At 54.8% G+C, this 21,802-nt stretch overlaps 1 protein-coding gene across 2 annotated transcripts in view; it reads right to left on the bottom strand.

The window, feature by feature from the left end:
* rau (RA domain-containing protein rau) overlaps window positions 1-19,450 on the bottom strand; it is a 73,128-nt gene extending 53,678 nt beyond the window's left edge. The window contains exon 1 of one of the 2 annotated variants that reach the window (XM_077646066.1): window positions 19,148-19,450. In XM_077646066.1, the coding sequence (XP_077502192.1) occupies window positions 19,148-19,327 (180 nt within the window). In that variant the 5' untranslated portion in view covers window positions 19,328-19,450. The remainder of the gene's footprint in view (window positions 1-19,147) is intronic. The other variant, XM_077646067.1, reaches the window with a different exon arrangement.
* Window positions 19,451-21,802: the final 2,352 nt, after the last annotated feature.

The following is a 21,802-nucleotide window of genomic DNA, read 5'->3' as shown; positions in this document are numbered from 1 at the left end:
AATTAGGATAATTAATGAATAATGTTAACGTTGGATTACTAATGACTGACTCGATATTGTTTAATAATTGGCTTTATATACTTCACCACCCTACACTTCAGATCACGCCTGATGACGTCATCATATCCGGCGACACGTTCCGCGGACGCAACATAGCCTAGTAATGCTTTCGCGTTAATAATAACGGGAGTGAAAGATTTAAGGAACGAATCGACAGCGAACCTGATGCCGGGTCATCGCGCCAGTCCGAAAGGCCCAGGTGTCCTCGCAAAGTCGCTCGCTAAGGAAGGCGCGGGACGGACGCGGAAGTCGCGAGAGGCGCGCGGGAAGCGACCGGGAATAATCGCGGCGCGTAAATAATGGAAGAGCCAAGAGGATGCGGTCCAAGGTCGTCCTCCGCTCTCCTACCAATGCGAAGAAGCAGCGTTCCGAGCGGTCCCCACGCGCCGCGAAATGAAGGGTGCTCCCCGTGAAAGCGATGTCACGACGACGACGCCCCCCCCCCCCCCCCCCCCCTTCTTTTTTTTTTCCGTGGCCCGGCGGCTAGCGCCGCTCGTGACCGATCTGCCAGGGCGATCAAGCCAGGCGGTTTCTCGCTACTCACACCCACCGACCCGCGCGCTTAGCGACGCGGTGACCCTTCGCTGAGCAGGTTACTCATACGCCGGGCTTATGGTTAACAAACCCCTCCCGGTCACGTAATCAGACGTTAATCTTCAGCCCGCAACGAGGGTGCTCGGAACCACCACTGTGGGAAGCGCCATCACAACTGAAGTGCGGATTTCTCTCCACATCGAAGGATTCTCATAAGCTACTGGACACGCTCTCCTGCTCACGCGGACAACAGTAAAAAAAGGAGGAGGAAAGGGGGTAAGGCCGAAGACTGCTGTAACAACCTTTTCAACTTCGAACCCTGTGCGCACAGGCGTTAGATGAAATACCTTTCACTTGCACAGCATACAGCGTGACTTCCGTTGACGCGACCGTCTATGGGAGTTTCGTAAAGAGCGCTTCATACACCGCGCGGGAATGCCGGCAAGACGAGGTTTCGTACTTGGCTTGTCTAGTGTTGGGCCGAAAACGTGGCTTCTGCCTCGGAATCGGTAGCTGCGCCGCGATGCTCTCCCCTGCGCGCAGATTAAATTATTAATAATAATAATAATAATAATAATAATAATAATAATAATAATAATAATAATAATAATAATAATAATAATAATTGGTTTTGGGGGGAAAGGAAATGGCGCAGTATCTGTCTCATATATCGTTGGACACCTGAACCGCGCCGTAAGGGAAGGGATAAATGAGGGAGTGAAAGAAGAGAGGAACAAATAGGTGCCGTAGTGGAGGGCTCCGGAATAATTTCGACCACCTGGGGATCTTTAACGTGCACTGACATCGCACAGCACACGGGCGCCTTAGCGTTTTGCCTCCATGAAAACGCAGCCGCCGCGGTCATAAATTATTTCGATAGTGCGTTTTTCACTTCCTCAATAAACTTAGCGCAAGTGAAAGTTCGGTGTTAGGCTGGCACGAAAACTTTCACAGCTTGTCTTAGATGTTTGCCACGAGAACAGTCACATGTAATGGCTGAACCGCATACGTTTCGTGCCCACCGATAGCCAAGACAAATACGAAACCTCATCTTCCCGGCGTTCCTGCACCTGCCCATGGTGCATGAATGTAGCACCACCAGCTTTCCTTTGAGATAGTTTTGAGAAACTCTACGATGATGACAACTGGTGCAGTGTCTCACGGCGACACGCGATCTGCAGTCAATCGGCTAACTCATCATCATCAGCAGCAGCAGCAGCGCGAAACGATACGGCCAGTGAGCCTTCGTTTGATAGCTTAGGGCCTGGTTTCTCGTTCAACTGCTGCACGTGCTAATCTATAGTGCAGTGCCCACGCCGCTGACCCTACTGTGACATAACTACGCCGCCGCAAAACCGCTTTAACTGGCTAGCGCAGCGACTTCGCGGCGTTGAAAGCGAAGCTGCTGCTGCACGCTTTGCTTGCACGTTGCGAGCACGCGAGCAGAGCCTGCGATACAGACGAAGTGGTGCACGGTAGTGGTGCGCGTATTCTATAAACCCTTTGCACTGCTTACAGACAGGACTCAAAACAGTTGTACCACGGACTGTTATGAACACGTGCACGACACTCGCACAATCGCTTCCTCTGCGTGCCGCGTACGCACAGAATCGTTTACGGTGACGCGTAGGGGGCGCTTTCCGCGAGCACCATCTGTACGAGACAGGGCGTCATGCCAGTGTCAGTGTTTATAACTGCCAGCGCATACGGGCTACTTACAAAGCCACAAGTGAGCCAAGAGCTCGATGTAAGCGTCGAGCGATGCAGCGGGAGCAGTGAAACTTGGGAACCTCGCGCATTACCGCACTTCCTTGCGGGACCTTGCGGCGGCATGCGTTAAAGCTGAGAGTTGGGCTTGTCGCTTGCGCGCTGTATGAGTAGGCACGATGACAGCGAAAGTAAGGAAGGCGTAAGGAACAATCGTCGGAGTACCCCGTGTGAACGTGCGCTCATGTGTGGCGTCCTTACTTTTCCACCGCCATCATGCCTCCTCAAACTTGCGGAGCTCCACCGCACAGTCAAGCGTTGTGGTTACAACGGCGGACAAATTGCACCCCATCGCCACCGCGCCTAGCACCCGCACTAACGGAAAGCACCCGGCGCTCCCATCCAGGCGAGAATTTTGAATCGCGGCGCGGCCCCTGGGGACAGCGCGCAATCCATGAATGGCGGCGCGCTTTCTTCTCCTGCCGCGGGCGCCAGTGTGCTCCACAATAGCCTCCACAAACACACTGGCCCCAAATTCCGCTCCCAGAGAGGCGCGCCCGTGACGCAACGGAGGGCCCGCGCAGGGGGCCCGCGGCGGAGCAGGACTCGCCGAACGATCCGTAGCAGCGTGAGACCTATTAGCGGCTCGATCAGATGACGGTAAGAGTGGCGCACCGGCGGCGCACCTTCAATGAGATGGGCCGCCTTCGTTCTCTCTCTCTCTTTTTCTCTCTCTCTCCGCGCGAACGATGGGAGAAGGAGCAGCGCCGCCGGAGCGATTAGAAGAGCGCGCGCGCGCTCTCGGCGTAGTAGTGTACGCACATACATACGCGCCAGGCGGATACGCCGGGCTTCCTCCCCAGATCCTGCTCGCGAGCAGCAGCGTTCCGAGGGGTGCGCCGTTCTTTCCCGTGAGATCGGCCAGGTGGAAGAGGGCGCCCGCCTCGCGGAGAGAGGGGAGAGAACGTCCTTGGCGGCGGAACCCATTACCCAAAATAACAACACAAGCGGACAAAAACAAGCGAACCGCGCAACCGTCGTGAGGTTGGGGGGGAACGCCCCGAGCGAAAAAAAAGAAGAAAACTACAAGGAAGAAACTTGCGTGTCACTTTCGCCGGCGACAGCAGCAGACGGGGCCGGGATTGCGAAACCAGTTTCGGGAGCCGCTGCTGCTGCCGTGCGTGCAAGCCTTTGAACACGGTGTTCAAGACGGGCGCTCGCTCCGCTCTGCGGCGCCCCATGGGGGAGGGGGGGGGGGAGAAAAAGATATAGGGGAAGAGGGGGCGCTCGCATCCGCGCGCGGGTCACGGGGTCGCAGCGCACAGATGACGCGAGGAAGAACTCGTTTGGTTGTCGTCGAGTTCCTATCACTCGACGAAACAAAGGCGATAGTTTTGTAAGCGGCCCTCCAGTTTCCTTGCTGCTTCTACGCGATGATACTCCGCGCCGGTATCTTTGCAGGAAGCACGAGAGGCAAACTAAACTCCCGGCCGAATGACCGGAATGCATGACGAAGTAAATAGAAAAATAGAAAGCGCGCCTCCAAACAGTCCGAGCAGAAATTGCTCCCACATTGTTTTTATCAACAGAAACCGCGTAAGGGCATCCGTGGCAAGCAGCTATAGGGGGCTAGAGCGTGAAGAGGTCAATATCTACGTGCACAAGGCGCTGCTCATCGAACGGAGGATGAGGCTCTGTTGGCTGCAATATTACCACCGACGCGTGTTAATATTACTTCCGCAATTACGGCGGCAATGAAAGAACATTAAGCGCGACAAAGAAACGCGACAAGACCGCGCGTTCTCCACCATCGTGAGGAGTCTCTCGTTAATTCTCCCTTTTCGTGTCGTTCCCCCGTTTCTCGTCATTTTTCTTTCCCGGCCGGCATTTCCAATGCAGGCGCACTCTCGCCAGGAGACGCATGGTTGCCTTCCCCCTCGGGCGTCCGCCGCCGGGGCGCTCCGGGTGGACTCTGTTCACTCCCCCCCCCCCCCCCCCCCCCCAGCTACACGGCGCATTTCCGGTCGTGAATCTCCTTCGTTCGTCTTCTGCGACCACAGCCCCCCCCCCCCCCCCCCCCCCCCAACTCCATCCTTTCCCACTCTTCGCGGCGGCTTCTTGATCGTGCACCCCACCCCACAAGACACCACCGAGTTACACACTTCTCCCAAGGTGTCCCTCGATCGAACTGGGTGCCCCCGCTGCGCATCTGGAGTGTTGCAACCTCGCACAATGAATAGGAGAGGCGATCGCTCTTCTGTTCTCGGCAATACTCTACTTGAAATACCTTTTTTTCTGCCCAAGATCGATGAGATGCACATCCATACGCGCGAAAGAAATGGGATCACGCTACGCCCCCATTACACGGCCAATTTACCATATACAAAGCTCCTGCAATCTGCAACACGCAGTGCGGTTGCCACTTCACAGCTGCGGGAATACTTGTCGCGAATGCAGCTCAGCGAGAGCTCCTTCCGTCGGCACACTCACTTACGTCCTGTTCATCGCACTGTATACCCTACATCGAATACAGACACCAGTTTCAAGGCACCGATGATTGAGCAGTTAAGCACGTTACGTAATTAACAGGCGGCTCCGCTACGACAAAAAAAGCCGGCAGCCCGCGAGGTATGCGCGCGGCTCGCCGCAGCAGCCGCGTACGTCAAGCGGAAACGGCTCCCCGCGACAGGAATTACTCCGGGCATGCGAGATCGGCGTCCAGCGAGGGAGATTACGCGCCGCGCTGCGGTCGACATCGGGACAAAGAAGTAGGCCTCCCTCCCCCGGTGCCCCCCCCTCCCCTCCTCCTCATCCGCCGACCGACCAGCCATGGGAAATTTTCCTTGCCACGCGATAAACCCGCCCGGGGTGAGAGCGCAGTGCGGAAACGCCACAGCGCTGCGCAATCAAAATGCCACATAACTACGCGGGCATGCGCGTACAGCTGGGCCGTGAGAGCGCCCGTAACGAAGAGGGAAAACGGCCAGCCACTCCCGCCCAAAGAGCGTTCTCCTTCCCTTCAATTAGTTTGCATCTGCGCACACTTCGCGCGGCGGCAAAAGACAGCGGGCGGTCGCGCCGGCGTCAGCGAACGCTCCGATCGCCGCCTATCGGTCACCGCGCAGTGCAGCATTCGCGCCGACACGAAAGAGGCTCGCGGCCGGCCGACAAACGCGAGGACAAACTGGTGTTTGCTTAAATCGATCGATTGCCGCGCTTTAATGGCGAAGAGGCTCTGCTTTTCACTGGAAACGGGGCTGTTGAAGGTATATAAAAGACCAGGCATCACCCCTACCAGCCGCGTTCACAAGGAAACTGCGAAGACGTCTGCGAGGCTACACCACGCCGCCATACTCTTCCAGCCAGCGACACGGGGTCCATAATAGCCTCGAGGTCATTATCAACTGCAGAAGTCTGTCTGAATAGAGTGGCGGAAAAAAAATATTCCATTTCCGACGCCAAATTTCTCACAACGAATACGGCTTGTGCTACGTCGAGCGAAAGTCAAAGAGCAACAAAAACACGAATAATCCATTTTCACTGCGATTAAAAGATGTCGCCAGTATGACCTGCAACCTGAAAGATGCGACCACGTAGCACTCAGTGGCAGGTGATTATAAAATCTCAAAGCCAAGTTAAAGTATCGTCTGCCAGAGGTGCTGAAGGCGAGAAGCAACGTATAAATGCGCTTTACGGCTGCACCAGCGCACGGTTAAAATAGTTTTTAATATTTCCGTGTACTCACTACACATTCCGGAATAATTTCCGGAATAAATTCCGGAAACTTTCAGACTAGGAAAGTTTGAGTGCTTGACCAAAACGCGAGAGCGCAGTCCTTCCGGTCATGTTGACGCGTCAAGCACGTTCGTCCAGGAGCTTTCGAAGCAGCCGCTGAGTGCTTCGCAGCGATTCTAACAAAGCGTGCTTCCCTCCTGCCAAACATAGTAAATGGGAAACACGGTGGGCAAAGCATCGGCGCCTGTCAAGGAAACAGGTATCGCTGCAGGATGTTCCCGACACGGTCGCGTGATCGATGGCTCGAAAGAGGGGGGGGTGGGGGGGGGGGGGCGAAAGAGGAGCGAGCGCTGCCCGATCAGCTCCCGTCGGGCGTCGCGCCGCGAAAACCGGTGCCGCCGTAATTAATGACGGAGCGGGGCCCGGGCACATTAGCCGCGCTGCGGTAGCCGATCGGGCGCCGAAGGTCGGCCGCCAGCGTGACCTCGTATAAGCGCGCTGCCGCAGACGGCAGTCAGACGGGGGCGACCACGTCGTGACGAGCGGACGGAAACAAGGCGCGAAGGGCCGCTGACCCGCCGCCGGCGTTCGCTCGCTCGGCAGGCAAATCACGAGCGCTTTTGCGCGTCCCGCATAACAAGCCCGCGCCGACGCACGCGCGTCCGAGGAAACGCCCACGCAGGGACGCCGCGCCGCCACAGGGCGTATGAAAATCGCGCCCGTCGCGGCAATCTTGCCCACCGCCGCAATCGCACGGTGGCAGAGGGCGGGCGCCGAAGATGACGCCCTGCGCCCAACGCGGTAGTTAGCGCGTCCCACATACACGGCGCGCTCGAATCCGGCCGCGGGTCGCCGCGTCCTTCCTGGACCGGTCTGCGGCCCGAAAATGAGGCGAGGAGGCAGTCTTCGCGACACGCGCGATCTAGACCAGAACCGTACCAGGCGACAGGGCGACGCCTCTGCGTCTCCGATGGAGACGTCGCACACCGCGACCCGGTCATCGAGGGCCACGTGACAAGGGCAGGGCCGTCCCCGGCGGCCACCGGCTAGCCGGAGGACGCGCGGCGGGTGGCTGCCCGACACAATCACTGCCCTACGAAGCAGAGTCGCTGTGTGTACTACGCGAAGCTTGTTACCGTGCACCTGTTACCACTACTGAATGAAAGTACTCCGCGTTCCGCACTTGTCGTGCCCCCCCCCCCCTCCCCCCCGCACGATAGTTGGCGGAGGGTAGCGAGAGAGCAGACTCAATGGGCGGCGGCGGTCGCGAGGCGCGCCGTCGACCGCCAAAGCGGCCGTTAATCGACGGCTTGCCGGCAATTACGCGCCCAATCGCTACCCCAGCGGTCGATCTGCGCACCCGCTGATCGGCGCGCTCCAAGCGGAAAGACTCGGATCGCTTAGCGCACAACGCAGTGCTGACAGGGGGGAGCAGTACGTATTGCGTCGACCAGCACACGGATGACAGCGAGGAGTGTTTCTTGCGGGCAAATTTCCCCTGGTGGCGTTTAAGCAGAAGCTTTTTTTTTTAATGCGATAGCGTTAAAGGGCCCGTTCAGCGGAAAACCTGGCACAGTCCTCGGCCGCAGCGTGAGGGAAAAATCCCCGCAGAAATCCCCCAGTCTGCTTCCCGCGACGACACCCGACAACACAGCGGAAGCCAGCGACACGCGCTAGCAACGAGCAGGCAGGCCTAGGACACCGTCCACGTATTTCCAGGGCCAAACAAGTTGTAACTGCACACAAGGCTAGACGACGGGTTATCCACTTCTGGAACCTCGAAGTATACATTCCAGGATAGAATAATAATAATAATAATTGGTTTTGGGGGGAAAGGAAATGGCGCAGTATCTGTCTCATATATCGTTGGACACCTGAACCGCGCCGTAAGGGAAGGGATAAGGGAGGGAGTGAAAGAAGAAAGGAAGAAGGAGGTGCCGTAGTGGAGGGCTCCGGAATAATTTCGACCACCTGGGGATCTTTAACGTGCACTGACATCGCACAGCACACGGGCGCCTTAGCGTTTTGCCTCCATAAAAACGCAGCCGCCGCGGTCGGGTTCGAACCCGGGAACTCCGGATCAGTAGCCGAGCGCCCTAACCACTGAGCCACCGCGGCGGGGTTCCAGGATATGGCAGGGCGCTCGGTATGGCCTGTAGGTCGAGTCGTATTTACCCGCTCAAGTGCGCCATCCCAGCTGCGTCACAGACAGAGACGGGGTTACGCGCACAGATCACTCTTACCCACATATTATGCGCAGAGTACGCGCAAACCTCTTCGCGGAGTGTGGCACGCCACGGCGATGGCATAATGGATTTATTTCCAATGCCACAAGGCCGAAGCGCAAGGCCTGCATGGGGCAGACACACGCCGTGGACGTAGTCTTCCATGCATGGCAAGGCCGCAGAGAGCGCGGGATCTCACATACATTTTCGCTTCGCGCGGCTGTTTTTGAGAGCATATTTCTGTCATGCGCGACGCGTCGTTCAGCGGTCATGAAAGTTTCATCGAGGTTCCTTCTACTTCGTGCTGCGCGCATCCTACCATCCTCCGTGTTGGCAACAGGGTGCAGTGAAGGGCTTGCGCAGTCGGCAGTGGGGCACTGTCGACAGGTTAACAGCGTCAGTTTTCGCGGAAGTCGCTCTGTTCGTCCGAACGCAAAGATGCGCAAACACGGCACGTGTGCAACAATGCTCGCTTTCGCTCGTCGTGTAAGTATGACACATACTGTGCACAGGCGAAGAGCGGAAATTTTCCAGTCTGCCTCGCCCGTTTCCCACAAAACAAGAGCCGTGCTTTGTGATTCTACAACCAGTTACGGCCTTCCTTATTTTTCTTTAAAAGAGTTACATGCTGGGCTAGTTGGATTTGTGACAAATTATACATATTTTTATCGCAACCACGACAGGAACACAGAGAACAGAGACAAACACGATCTCTGTTCTCTGTGTTCCTGTCGTGGTTGCGCTAAAAATATGTATAATTTGTCTTATTTTTCTCTTCCTGCAGTCTTTCCAACCCTGACGCAATGCCGCGATTGCTCTGCGCTGATGAAGAATGCCACAATTCTTTACACCGACCCACTCATGCCTTAGACCGTTCGTGGTTAGAACACTTGTCTTTCTCTCTCTCTCTCCTCCTTCCACCCTCTTCACTCCTTCCCCCGCAGCTCGATCCAGGTATCCTCCCAGAGTGAGACAGTCATCGCGCCTTTCTTCACAACCTCCTTCGCCAGCGACGACGTTTTCCCAGCAGAAGACGTCCGCGTGCTTTGCGATTTCCCCATCAGTGGTAGAAATTAATTCGGAGCTCCCCACTGGGCAGCCTCTTTCTCTTTTCCTTCTTTCACTCCTTCCTTCACCCCTTTCCCCACAGTTCGGTCGCGGTGCCCACCGATAGTGAGACAGTTAAAACGGCTTTTCTTTCCTAGAGGCCCGTGTACTGTGCAATGTCAGTGCACGTTAAAGAACCCCAGGTGGTCGAAATTTCCGGAGCCCTTCACTACGGCGTCTCTCATAGCCTGAGTCGATTTGGGACGTTAAGCCCCATAAACCACACAAAACCAAACCTTTCCCAACAAATTTTTTTCCAGAACAGCCTGTCTGTCCAACGATACCGTCCCGACTGCAGTACTCTCCCGTCACGAGGCTACTTTATGTTCTATCCAAGAGCGCCGGGACAACGGGCCTACAGAGACAAGCCTACAGTGGTGCTCACAACTAACGCTCTGGACCACATAAAACAGAACAGACAGGGCGCCGGACGGAGCGACACAAAATAAGCATTTGGGCCGTTTTCGCGTGAGACGTTTTCCTCCTGCTTCCTGTCGACTGAGTGCGGCTAATCCCCTCTATGGCGACGACATAAGCGGCGCTAAAAGCGAGAGGCAGGGAAGCATGACGTAGGGACGCGCGGCCCCATAGCAACGAGTTGCGCGAAGGCAGGAAGCCGAGGCAGTGAGCCTCTTATACACGCCGTTATATATATATACACACTCATACGACGCCGGGAAGAGACAAAGCCTTCGGCGAGGGGAAGCGCGCATCAAGGAGGAACAAAACTCATCCGCTGGGGGGAACGAGCCGCTCCCCTTGTCGGCCGCGTATCGCGCGTCCCCAGGGCCAATGTCCTGCGGCCGCACTCCTGCAGAGGCTCGGCCCAACCAGCGCGCAGCGGCCGCTCTCCGCCGAGTGTCAAGCGCGCCGCCGCCTCAATTACGACCAGACGGCACGAAACACAAGGGCCCCAAATTGCCCTCTTCCTCCTTCCACTCCCCCGCCGCCGCACAGCACCCCCCCCCCCCCCCCCCTGCATGTGCCACAGGCCCAAACGACGAAGCACGCCATGAGACAAGAATGCGACGGAAACGGCCCTGCAGCCTCGTGGCGAAGAACGCCGAAAAGGAAACGGTCCAGTAACGTACTGTTCTTGGTTACGCTGAGGTGCATGTTTTACGCGCGATGTTTGCCTGAATTATCAGTCGTATCGTGCACAGTGAGCGTCACGTTGAGCCAGGGCACCACACTGGATGTCGCTGACCCTCGTGACGCCACACGGGCGGGTGGGGTGGTTACGAGGAGAGGAAAGGCGCGGTAAATAGCGAACACGGTGACACTATCGGCTAGGGGCATAGGGGAATAGGGGGGAGCTAGTGCGCACGCGCAGGACAATAACGCCCCTCCCTCCGGTTACAGTACCGCGCCGGCGCACTGATCCTCCACCATTCCCATATGCCCCTAACCGATAGCGTCACCCTATTCTCAAAGCCCCTAATAACGCCTTCCCGGTGATTGTCCTGCGCATGCGCACTGGTGCCCGCTATTAGCCCATGCCCCTAACCGACAGGGCCGCCCTACTCTAAAGGTCCCCGAGTTCGCATTCTCGGTGGACACCCGACCCGCCACATGCGGGAATGAACGGAGAGAAGGAAAGATGCACCGTAGCGAAGGGCTCCGGATCCATTTCGACCACCTGGGGTTCGTTAACGCGAACCGAAATCGCACAGCACACGGGCGTCCCTTGAATTTCGCCTCCACCGAAATGCGGCCGGAATTCGAACCCGCGACCTAGTGAAGCGCACGTTGCGTATACAGAGGAGACACACGTCGTCAGCATCTGCACCCGGTGGTTCAAAGTATCTGCCCCTTCTTTTACGCAAAATAATCCGCACACGAATGGCGTCGGGTGACAGAAGACAGCAACGGGGGCAGCGGCACTGGATATATATATATATATATATATATATATATATATATATATATATATATATATATATATATATATATATATATATATATATATATATATATATATATATATATATATCAGTTTACGCAAGTGGCCGGGTGGTACAGTGGCCGAGCGGGGACTGCGTACACACACACACACACACACACACACACACACACACACACACACACACACACACACACACACACACACACACACACACACACACACACACACACACACACACACACACACACACACACACACACACACACACACACACACACACACACACACACACACACAGCATCTCGCTACTCGTCGACCGCAGCGCAGTCCCCCACGGGCCGCCCTAGCCGAGCGAAGAGAAGTTTGTATTTCCCAGAGACTAGGCCAGTGCGAACACAAACACAACGGTCGCGAATGATCTCACAATAGATCCGCGGCCAAATAAGAATCCCTCGGGGCTCCGTCCCGCGCGGTTGCTCGTGCGGATCCGCGCCCCCGTCGGCGCGGCCCGGGACGTTTGCCGATGCCCCGCGCGGCACGGTGAAACGGTCCCCTGCGCACCGCCCCGCGGACAGGTGCGTCCACCGCTCGCTGCCCGGGGACACCGGGAAGAACCACCGCCCGTTCATGGAACCAGTATGGCAGCAGTGACGATGCGCACCCAGTGAGCTATAGCACATTCAGCCAGCTTGGCGCTTCAGGACGCAGCGATCGAGCACCGAGGGCTAATTGCACAAACGCGAGCTTTAAACGCGAGAGCCGTGGCTTCCTACAAACTGTTCTGAAGAATTCGAACGAACGTTGTCTGGAGCGCAGCCTTGCACATCGTTGCGGCCATGACTACAAGCAAGACAGGAGAGACAAGACTTTGCCGAGGCGAAAGCTCCACGCAAAGCAGGGGGAACACGCGGGAGCGTCTGGGATGTGAATACGCCCACAGTTTCATTCACCTCACATCGCCGTACTATAGGATGTAAATGCTTACGGAGTGCGTATTCTCGAAAAAAAAATATTAAAGCACTGCATCGTAATCGAGACGCTTGGTATTGCTACCAGCGCTAGTGTTCCATAGGAACACTAACCAGCACATGGGGCAGGCGCGTCTCCTCACACGTTCCGACGTTTCTGCCGACTGCATTACGCGACCGCACTGATATATGTATTTTCTTTCGCACACCGGCATCCCGTAAACTTCTGCAGCCAATAGATAGTACGTACGCCATCGATGTAAAGTACCACCGATGCCCTTTTAAGCATCGTGGGTCTCAGTCCGTCACCTAATCGCACTGGCAAACGTAATGAGGTAAATAGGGGGCGATGCCATTGACGGCGCCGTCAGAGTACCGAGTCAGTACACAGCTGACCATGGACACATCCCGGTTTGGAGGCGCACGCGGCCCTTAGCAGCGACATGGGGAGACGCGCTATTCAGACGATTTACTATCCCGGCATTGTGAGGACTATAGACTGTTCGACGCAGGAGTGTGATAAATTTACCGGGGGCTTACTGCCGTCCAGCTCAACGCCACCAGCAAAACACGACTTCGACCGACACCCGTTGCAAAATCGCAGCTTTTAAAGAAAAAGATAAAGAAAAATAACATGGGAGGGCAAGGCTTAAGAATGGGAGGAAGGAATGCTGCCTGTGCGACGCTAAAAAAAGGAACGGCCGCGGTCAGTCCTCGGATTCCCACGCAGCACAATTCGCGGCCCCAACAGGGACACCGAAAAAAACGTGTAGGCTCCGCGGCGGCCCACACCAGGGCCTCGTGCGCCCTTGGACGCGCAGAGAGAAAGAAACATTTCCCCATACCCCGGGGCTCATTACGAGGTGGCATTCATCCGCGAATCGTGCCCACGGAGGAGAGAGCCTCCAAGGGCTCCCCGATGAATGAGGCACGCGCGTCGGCCGCAAATGGCGCTTCCCGACGCAACCAACGCCGACTACAGAGGTGGACGCCGGGGGGGGGGGGGGGGGGGGGGGTACAACACGAGGCGCGCGGGCGTGAAGCGCAGCAACGGCCTCCAGCGAGCCGCCGCCAGCACGCGACAAACGCCGCCGCGGCAGCCCACAACGAAACCGCGTCGCGCATTGCTCGGCCGTCCAAATCTTTCCGCGCCATACATATATATGCGTGCGAGCCGGTGACAGACGAAGGAGACGTGGAACGAGTCCAAGACGGCCTCCGCGCGCGAAAGAAAGCGGAGGCTCGCTCCCAATTGGGGCGCCGACCAGCCGAGGGCGCGGGACACCGCCGCGGTCTTTTCCCACGGGACGCCTTTTTTTTTTTCTCTCTCTCTAAACGCGTGCTAAGAGCGAGGTGGTTTGCGACTCGACCGGCCAGCAGCAGCAGCAGCGGCAACGGTCGAAGCGCCGGTAGCCGCAATTAAAAACCAGAGCCCGGCTGTGGGCCTCGGGCGTTTTCCAGCGCGGCTTTCAGGGTCAGCCTGCAGTCCGAGGGGCGCGCTCGTTTTGCCAAAGCCGATGGCAGCATCGACAAGCACGGGACAGCCCAGAAGCTATTTTATTCTGCCGCCCGGTGAAACCGACTCGCAACCCTGTCGTCGCTCGCGGATAAAAGCCTTCCCGCGAGATCAACGCATCGCTGAACGCGTAAAATGGGTTTTCCGAGTGTCCTTTACGTCACGCGTCGCCTGGCAATGCCGTCGGCAGTTATCTCACGGCAGCCGGGGCCACCTGTATCACAGTAGCACGATTCCAGGACACGTATAGCCTCATTTCTGTCCACTACGGGCAGAGAACACCTTCTCACGCGTTCCTCTTGAGCTGAGAGAAACGACCCGAAAGGCAGCAACTCACGCGGAAAAGACGCGCTTCTGATTGGTTGAGTTTCACTTACACAACTGGACAGCGGGCTGTGATGAGGGACGCCGCAATGGGGGACTCCGGATTAATGTCAACAAAATCTAATGAATCGTATGCCGCACTGCTGTAAATTTTATGCTTGCGTTTGTATCAAATCGTGCTGCATAGTGTTTTCTGTGAGTATTTTTTTTCTCTCTTTTCCTGCTCCTATATCGTAAGATTATGTGTAACTCCCCCCCCCCCCCCCCCCCCCCCCACTGTAATGCCAAGCAGGCGTTGTGGGCAATGTGATAAATAAATAAGTAAATAAATTTCGACAGCCTGGGGGCTCTTTAACGTGCGCCGACATCGCAAAGCACACGGGCGCCCTTTGCGTTTTGCCTGCATTCAAAAGCGGTAGTCGCGGCCAGAATCGAACCCGCTACCTTGGGCTAAGTGATCGAACGCCACGGCTACCGTGCCACCGCGGCGGGGTAAGAATTTAACTATTCATAGTTCAACAATGAACCGAAACTATACAGGGACAGAAGCGGCTCGATTTTCCCCCTTTCGGTAGAGGTTATAAAGCGCAAAAATGTACGGCGCGAAAAGCCAGAAAGCCGTCGCTGGAAATAGCGCAGCCTTGTACGGGTTTTGCGGAACTTCTGGACGGAAAGCGAGCGACCTATGCACATTGCGCTCGAGAGTTGAAAAAACGCGACACCGACAAAAACAAGCATGACTCACACGACGGCAGAGCTCTGCTCGCGACCAGTTGCTTGGAGTGCTCGCAGTTGGGCAAGCACGGGCGGAAGCAGTGTTATGCCACCGCCGCGCACGATAGCGTGGAGCGTTAAGCTGGTAGCCACATCTGGGACAAAATTCGCTCCATCCCGTGTGAGTAGGCACTGCATCCGGACCACGATTAGAGAGAACCGACTTCCTCGCGCGCATACGCTGCGACAACGGCAGCTTCGTTTATCTGCGCAGTGGTCGCGCGGCTGCCAGTGAGCGGTTGCACTCCGGGCGCCACGAACGGCCTGACACTGGTTGGAGGTTCCTGGAGATCGATCCAGTGACCTTTCCTCATGCCGCGCGTGGTTGGCGAGGTTTAGGGCGGATCTACGGTGACTCTTAGAAAATGCGGCTGAGGAGGGGAGGGGGGTCTATTTGCGCAATGCAATTTTCATGGCTCTCCCACGAAACGCCTCTATCGATCGCCGACAGCGCCATCTTTTGGATCTAGTCCCCCATCCGTGGGCACTGGGCTTGAGCCTGTGTAAGCTGCCTCTCTAAATCCGGCACCGCTTCCGGCGCTTTTAATTCCTCTCCATGGCCTAGCAAACGCACTGCGCGACCTATACCGAGTTCCGAAGTAGCGATATAAATAGCAAGCTAAAGTACCTCCGCTAAAAAAAAAAGAAAGAAAAATGTTTCCACCACTTGGTCGACTTCCGTTCATCGCGGTGACAATATAACTGCTGCCTTGCCCTCACTTTTCTGCGTGTTATCTGTGCGCAGAAGGCAACAACAGATAAGCGGAAAGACTGCAGACGCCGCACCGGCGACTTCAAGGCGGCTGATACGACGCGCGACACGACACCGCAAGAAATGAGCCTTGAGGTGGAGTTCGCATTGTTTAGCCTCCCACACACACATACATACTTTCTGTACGTGCAGTGTGGTCAGCTCTCGCGAAGGTCGTACAGGGAGTTTGTCATAATATACTTGTTGAGTACTTCTCGTCCCTTTATCTCTTCACTCGCGGGGCAGTTCAAGCATAACTCTAATAAATACACTGACCTTTAGAGCGACAGCGGGGGCCACACTCCCACAAACGTCCTCTCCACATCCTTGCTAAACGTAATGACAGCCACTACGGAAAAGCCTCCCGACTGCCAGTCGTTCTTCGTACCAAATACAAGGCGTACTGATCTGACAAAATCCACCTTTTCAACTGACTGTATTCTCACCGCTACCATCATGGCTGCTATTAGCCTGACTTACAGCTAGCATATTCCTTCAACTATTTTAGTTCAGAGTGCTTTAAAGTACGAAGACATGCTCTTTAAACAGATTCAACGCAAGTTGAATTACTCGGGTCGTTTATTTTCCCTCTCTTCTTGTGGAAGCATTCTTGACAATATCTGGATGGCGCCGGAAATTCGATGAACGACGATATTTTCCCTCATATACTTTATCAATCGCAGAATAAATGATTTTTAAAAATTTCCTTTGCCAAAATTACAAACCAAAAACAACAATGAAAATATTCCGGGTTAAGCCAAAAACAGAAGGCACATTCACAAAAATTCCCTAACGGAAATGTACCACGGCAGATAACGGGACAGTAAGTCGCCCAATAATAATGACCGATAAGGAAGGCGGTGGACAATCCCGATACGACCCTGGGTTAGGTAAGGTTAGTGAACCTCGCCTCAACTTTTTACATTATTCGGGCTTTTAGACGCGTCATCGGATCAGCTACTCACAAATGCACACCAATGCACGTGAAGTGTGACACAGGAATACGCCTCGCACAAGCGTTGTTCGGTGTATAAATTTTTAAAGCCAACAGATGTTTCATCAACATCATGTCACGCGGATGAAAAGTATAGTCAGTCGAGCTGTGCAAATTCCCCGCGCGCTCTCGAGGGAACAGCGCATTTGCTGCAGGCCCGGAGGGCGCCGGCACACAGCACGGCAAGGGCCCGCTGGACGCCCGGACCGCGCGCGCCACATGCGGCCAGTTGCGAAAGCTTGCGTGCCATCCGGCATGTGGCGGCATTGCGGCACGGGAGCCATTCCCAACGGCTCGGAGACAATATCTCTCTGCGGGCTGGCCAGCAAACACAATTTGCAAAAACAAGGCGCACGAAACATTAGCGGCCCGAATCGTGTGCGCGTGTGCTCACATTGTGCGGCCGCCGGCCAAAAAGTCGATGCACACAAACGACTGCCGCCTCTTGGACAAACGGGGTCGCGCGAACGGTAGCCGCCGCGGAGGTGTGTGCAAACGGAGCCCTCCTCGCTGCATAAACGGCCGGTATCCTCGTGTCCTTTTGTTTCCGGCGGGTCCTCCCCCTGCGCGTGAACGGCTTTAACGCCAGACGAAACGGCCCATGTCGAAAGCACCATCAAGTCGCGCCAGCCCATTCTACGCCGTTGTGCGCCCCCCCCCCCCGACAGAGGCACTCGATTCCCAGCGCCTTCGCTGAGCATTTCTACAGCGAGGCCTACGCGACGCACACGCACAAAGGGATTAGCAGGGCAAATGTGGACCCAAAGAGCAACGATTGTTTTGCTTCCTTTCGGACGATCACGTCTCGCCCGACAACATCGGCCCCGAAGCAACTGCAGTGGAAACTCCGGTGAGCTTCTAGCGATATCTTCGTCAGCAGTCAACTAATTACGTCCGATGCAGCTTCACAGACACCGTCCGTGCGTTGAGGCCAGACGCACGGACGGTGTCAGCATTCGCCTACACGGACAATCGCGGGACCACGCAGTAATTTTGGAGGTCTGCTGCAGTGAGAGAGAATCCAAATCTACTTCCAAGTGACGACCTTCGCAGACTGGAGAAACACCAATGGGAAAGCCAGGCTCATTGAGGAGCACACGTGATTTCTTGTTATCCTTTCAGTGGCAAACATTAGCGGTGCTACATGGACGTCAGGCGCAGAGAAAACCGAGGTCGGAATGGCAATCGCGTAATTAAAATCAAACTGCGTGCGTTCTATGCAGCTGGCACACGCTCGCTGGATAGTTCTATCTCGCGGCCGTCAAAGCGGGCGGTCAAGATGCACGCAAGCTAGAGCTTTGTGAAAACGTGCAGGGAATATGAAAGGAAACAGTCTGAGCACTCAGTTAATTATCACTCTGTAATTAATTACGAGTGACAAGCACACTTTTTACTCTTTTTAAAGAAGTTTTCCTCTTAGCATAAATATAGAAATCACTTGCAACTTTACTATGGACATATCCCCACATTTTGTCTTCCTTTGCAAACTGGTTGTTCCTTTTCGTATAGGAGGGGCCTGTCAATGCCCGCATATTGCGCGGGCAACTTTTGGAAAAACGACGGCAGTGCACTCTTTGTCCGCTCCCTATTTTAGCTGAAGAGGGATCAGGCAGACGCACATGTAAGAAATCCGACTACAACCAATGCCAAGTCCGGTTGCGCTCAACGCACGGTCTGTACTGCCGGAAAGCATCGCCGCAAGCTCGCATGAAGTGACTGTCCGAACGCGGGGCAACGCACGGCCGGCACCGAGGCAACGATTCGCAGTCTGCGTCCTTGAAATACCCCACCGTTCCGCCCCCAACGACATGCCCCAGCTTGGGGAAAGCCATCCCAGCCGGCGGCGCCAAAGACAAAAACTCCGCGGCGCCTCCCCTCACAAACCGCGTTAGGGGGAAGTCTGGGGAGCCCGAAGCAAAAGGGGCTGCCGCTCTAAAGCAAACACGGGGCTTCCCCAACTGGCAGAAAGAAGCTCCCCTCCAGATAAAGCAGTAAACACCCTGCTCTTACTGCCGCCGACAGCACGGGGTGATAGGTGTTTTCTTTCGTTGCTCGTTACTGGTTTTCAAGAAATAGTTAAGGAGCTCGCCCAATTCCGGTCGTGCGCGCTCAGAGTTTGAAAGACCATAATTACAAGATACGTAGAAAGTAATTTTTATGGCCGCTAACTTGTACATAAGACAGGAGAGCCCTGCGCTTAGAAACAAGTGGCTGTCAGACATGCCAAGCTAGCTGCAACCTCACCGAGCACGTTGCGTACAGTACTCGGGCATGAGCCAGTGCATGCGCGTTTACAAGCTGAGCCAAATCGACTGTCGTGCGCGACCCGAACAAGTACATTTATACGGACGATTTCCAGGGGCTGAGCGTAAACACAAGATTCGGCCCCGAGTTTCATCCTCGGAGCGCTCGCCACTGACAGCTTAGCGCGGCCACAAAAAAGCACGTGCCCCGCGTCGCTCAAGCCGGTGCGAACCCTGAGGCGTGCTTGTGCTCCACCACTGGATACGACGGGCATGGGACACCCAAGTGGAGCAACAACTGACCTTCCTGGGCGGCAGCGCCTCGTGCAGGCTGCTCGTGCTCGACGATCGCGAAGACAGCTGCTCGGCGCCTCCGCTGCCGAAGCTCACGCTGCTGTTGAGGCTCAGCGCATCGTTGGCCTGCGGCTTGATGCAGCGGAAAGGAGACAGGGTGGTTGTCGACGTGTGCACGTGCTTGAGCATGGTGCCGTCACGGCGCAGTTATCCTCCACCAGTCCCGCGGCACGGACAAGGCGACAACGCGCGCGCCGTCGACCCACCGAACGCCAGACCTCTCTGCGACTGCCGGCCGGCCGCACGCCGATCGACGCACGCTCGGAGGGCGGCCCACGGGGATGCCGCGCCGCGGTGTGACGTCCGGCCGCAAACTTTTCCCATTGGCTGAGGAGATGGCGCGTGCCGGTGACGTCGAGGGGCGCTCGCCGACGCTTCGCCGGCTCCTGCCAGATGCGGCAGTTCAGCGCGCCGCTCTCACTACTGCCGGGTAGCGCTTCGCCCCGACGTTGCGCGTGTTGTCATCGCCGGCGGAGGAGGATGACTCAAGATTGACCAGGAAAACTCCATGGACCGGCGATGTCTCGATCCACTTCTAGCTGCGATCGTTACGCGCAGTGCGGGACTCAGCCCCAGCGGGGTCTCTCCTAAAGCGGCGTTATAAATAGAGCAATCAGTGATATCACCCGAATTTCCCCACAGCGTAATGTTGTCGTCTTTTCATGTACACTTGTTTTTTTCAGGGGTGGGCCCCTCGTTGCCCAAGATAGAAGTGAAGTCCTCACAGCAGTCTTTTGAAAACGAGTGAGAGCCACTCAACCGCCGCTCGCAAAAATTCATTCGCGTTTTTGGCTGGATCATCTGATTCTCGTGCGCGATTCTGACGCGCGGGGTAGGCGCACAAAATGCGAGTAAATATTTGGATGCATTGCCTACTGCGTTAAGCGGAGAAAAACAGCGGCAGCGCTTTTTCGCCAGCGAATAACCCTGAGTCCAGTGTTGTCCGTTGCGAATGTCAAGTTCGACCTTTACGTTCGTTTCAGCTTTATCCTAGTAATAAAAAGAAAATAAAAAAATCAAAGGCCGAAAAAAACCAAGGCTGATAGATATTACCTTAATTAACACCCTGATATAATCTCGCCTCATACGTACTTGCCTGGGATCAGCGATCATAAAATACTTCATGCCTCATTCGATTGCCAACTGCATCAGACAAATAAAACAAAAAAGTTATAACACACTACCACAGAGGCGATTACGGAAGCATAAACGAGAAGCTAACACAGTTCAGCGCGTCGTATCTATCAGATTTTAGTAGCCGCTCTGCCGAAACTAACTGGTCGCTTTTCAAAAACAAACTTCACGAACTCATTGACGTACACATTCCCACTGTAACCTTAACTGAGCGGCCCACATCCCCATGGTTCAACACTACTCTTAAGAATCTAAACAACAAAAATAAAAGGCCTTATCGAGCAGCTAAACGCCTGAAGACCTCATCGGGATGGGAAAATACCATACCGTCGACAAAGCATTTCAATCGCTCGCCGCCAAAATCAAGCGCACTTTTTATTCCATAACACTGCCCAACATGCTACGCACCAATCCCAGACAATTTTGGAGGTCTATTAACCCCTCTCACTGTAATCAGTTAGCTCTAATAGACAACGACAGTAATCCTATTCCCGATCACGAAGTTCCTGAAGCACTAAATTCTGTATTTATGTCTGTATTTAATCACGAACCCTATGGAAACCTCCCAGAATTGCCACAGTACAATCATCCAATCATGCCTAGCATAACGTTTCATGCCAACGGCATCGCGACATTAATAGAATCACTTAAAGTTTGGTTTGGTTCAAGGGGGTTTAACGTCCCAAACCGACTCAGGCTATGAGGGACGCCGTAGTGAAGGGCTCCGGAAATTTCGACCACCTGGGGTTCTTTAACGTGCACTGTCGTCGCACAGTACACGGGAGAGAATCACTTAAAGTGTCATCGCCAGCCGGCATGGATGGCATCAATTCTAAACCACTAAAGAACACAAAAAACATTACAAGCATTATTCTTGCACACATATTTCAGCAGTCATTATCATCCGGAGTGATACGACAGGACTGCAAGGTAGGTAAGGTGATTTCAGTACCAAAAAAAGGTTGCCCATCTTCATGCAATCGTTATCGTCCCATATCACTTACTAGCATTTGTTCAAAACTAATGGAGCACGTTGTTCACTCTCATATCGTAAATTCCCTGATATCAGCAAACTTCTTTAATCCTAATCAACATGGCTCCAGGAAAGGTATGTCATGTGACACACAATTACCTCATTCATCAATGACATCAGTTCTAATTTAGACCTTAACCTACCTGTGGATGCATTATTTCCAGATTTTGAAAAAGCGCTTGACAAAGTTCCCCACAACCGGCTTTTCGATAAACTCTCATGTTTAAATATTGACCCCCTAACTCCCGATTCGATACGATGCTTCTTTCTGCCTAACCGTCAACAGTTTGTGTATGCTAATCGAAACTGCTCTGCTTTGACCCCCGTTGCTTCCGGTGTGCCACAAGGTACAATAGTCTGCCCTTCGCTTTTTTCTAATTTATATTAATGACCTGCCGGTTCACGTCACATCTAATATTCGATTATTAGCCGATGAC

This window comes from Amblyomma americanum, chromosome 1 (assembly GCF_052857255.1).
Source record: "Amblyomma americanum isolate KBUSLIRL-KWMA chromosome 1, ASM5285725v1, whole genome shotgun sequence".
NCBI lineage: Eukaryota > Metazoa > Arthropoda > Arachnida > Ixodida > Ixodidae > Amblyomma > Amblyomma americanum.
Note: the sequence above shows the minus strand (reverse complement) of the source record. Positions and strands in the feature narration are given on the sequence as shown.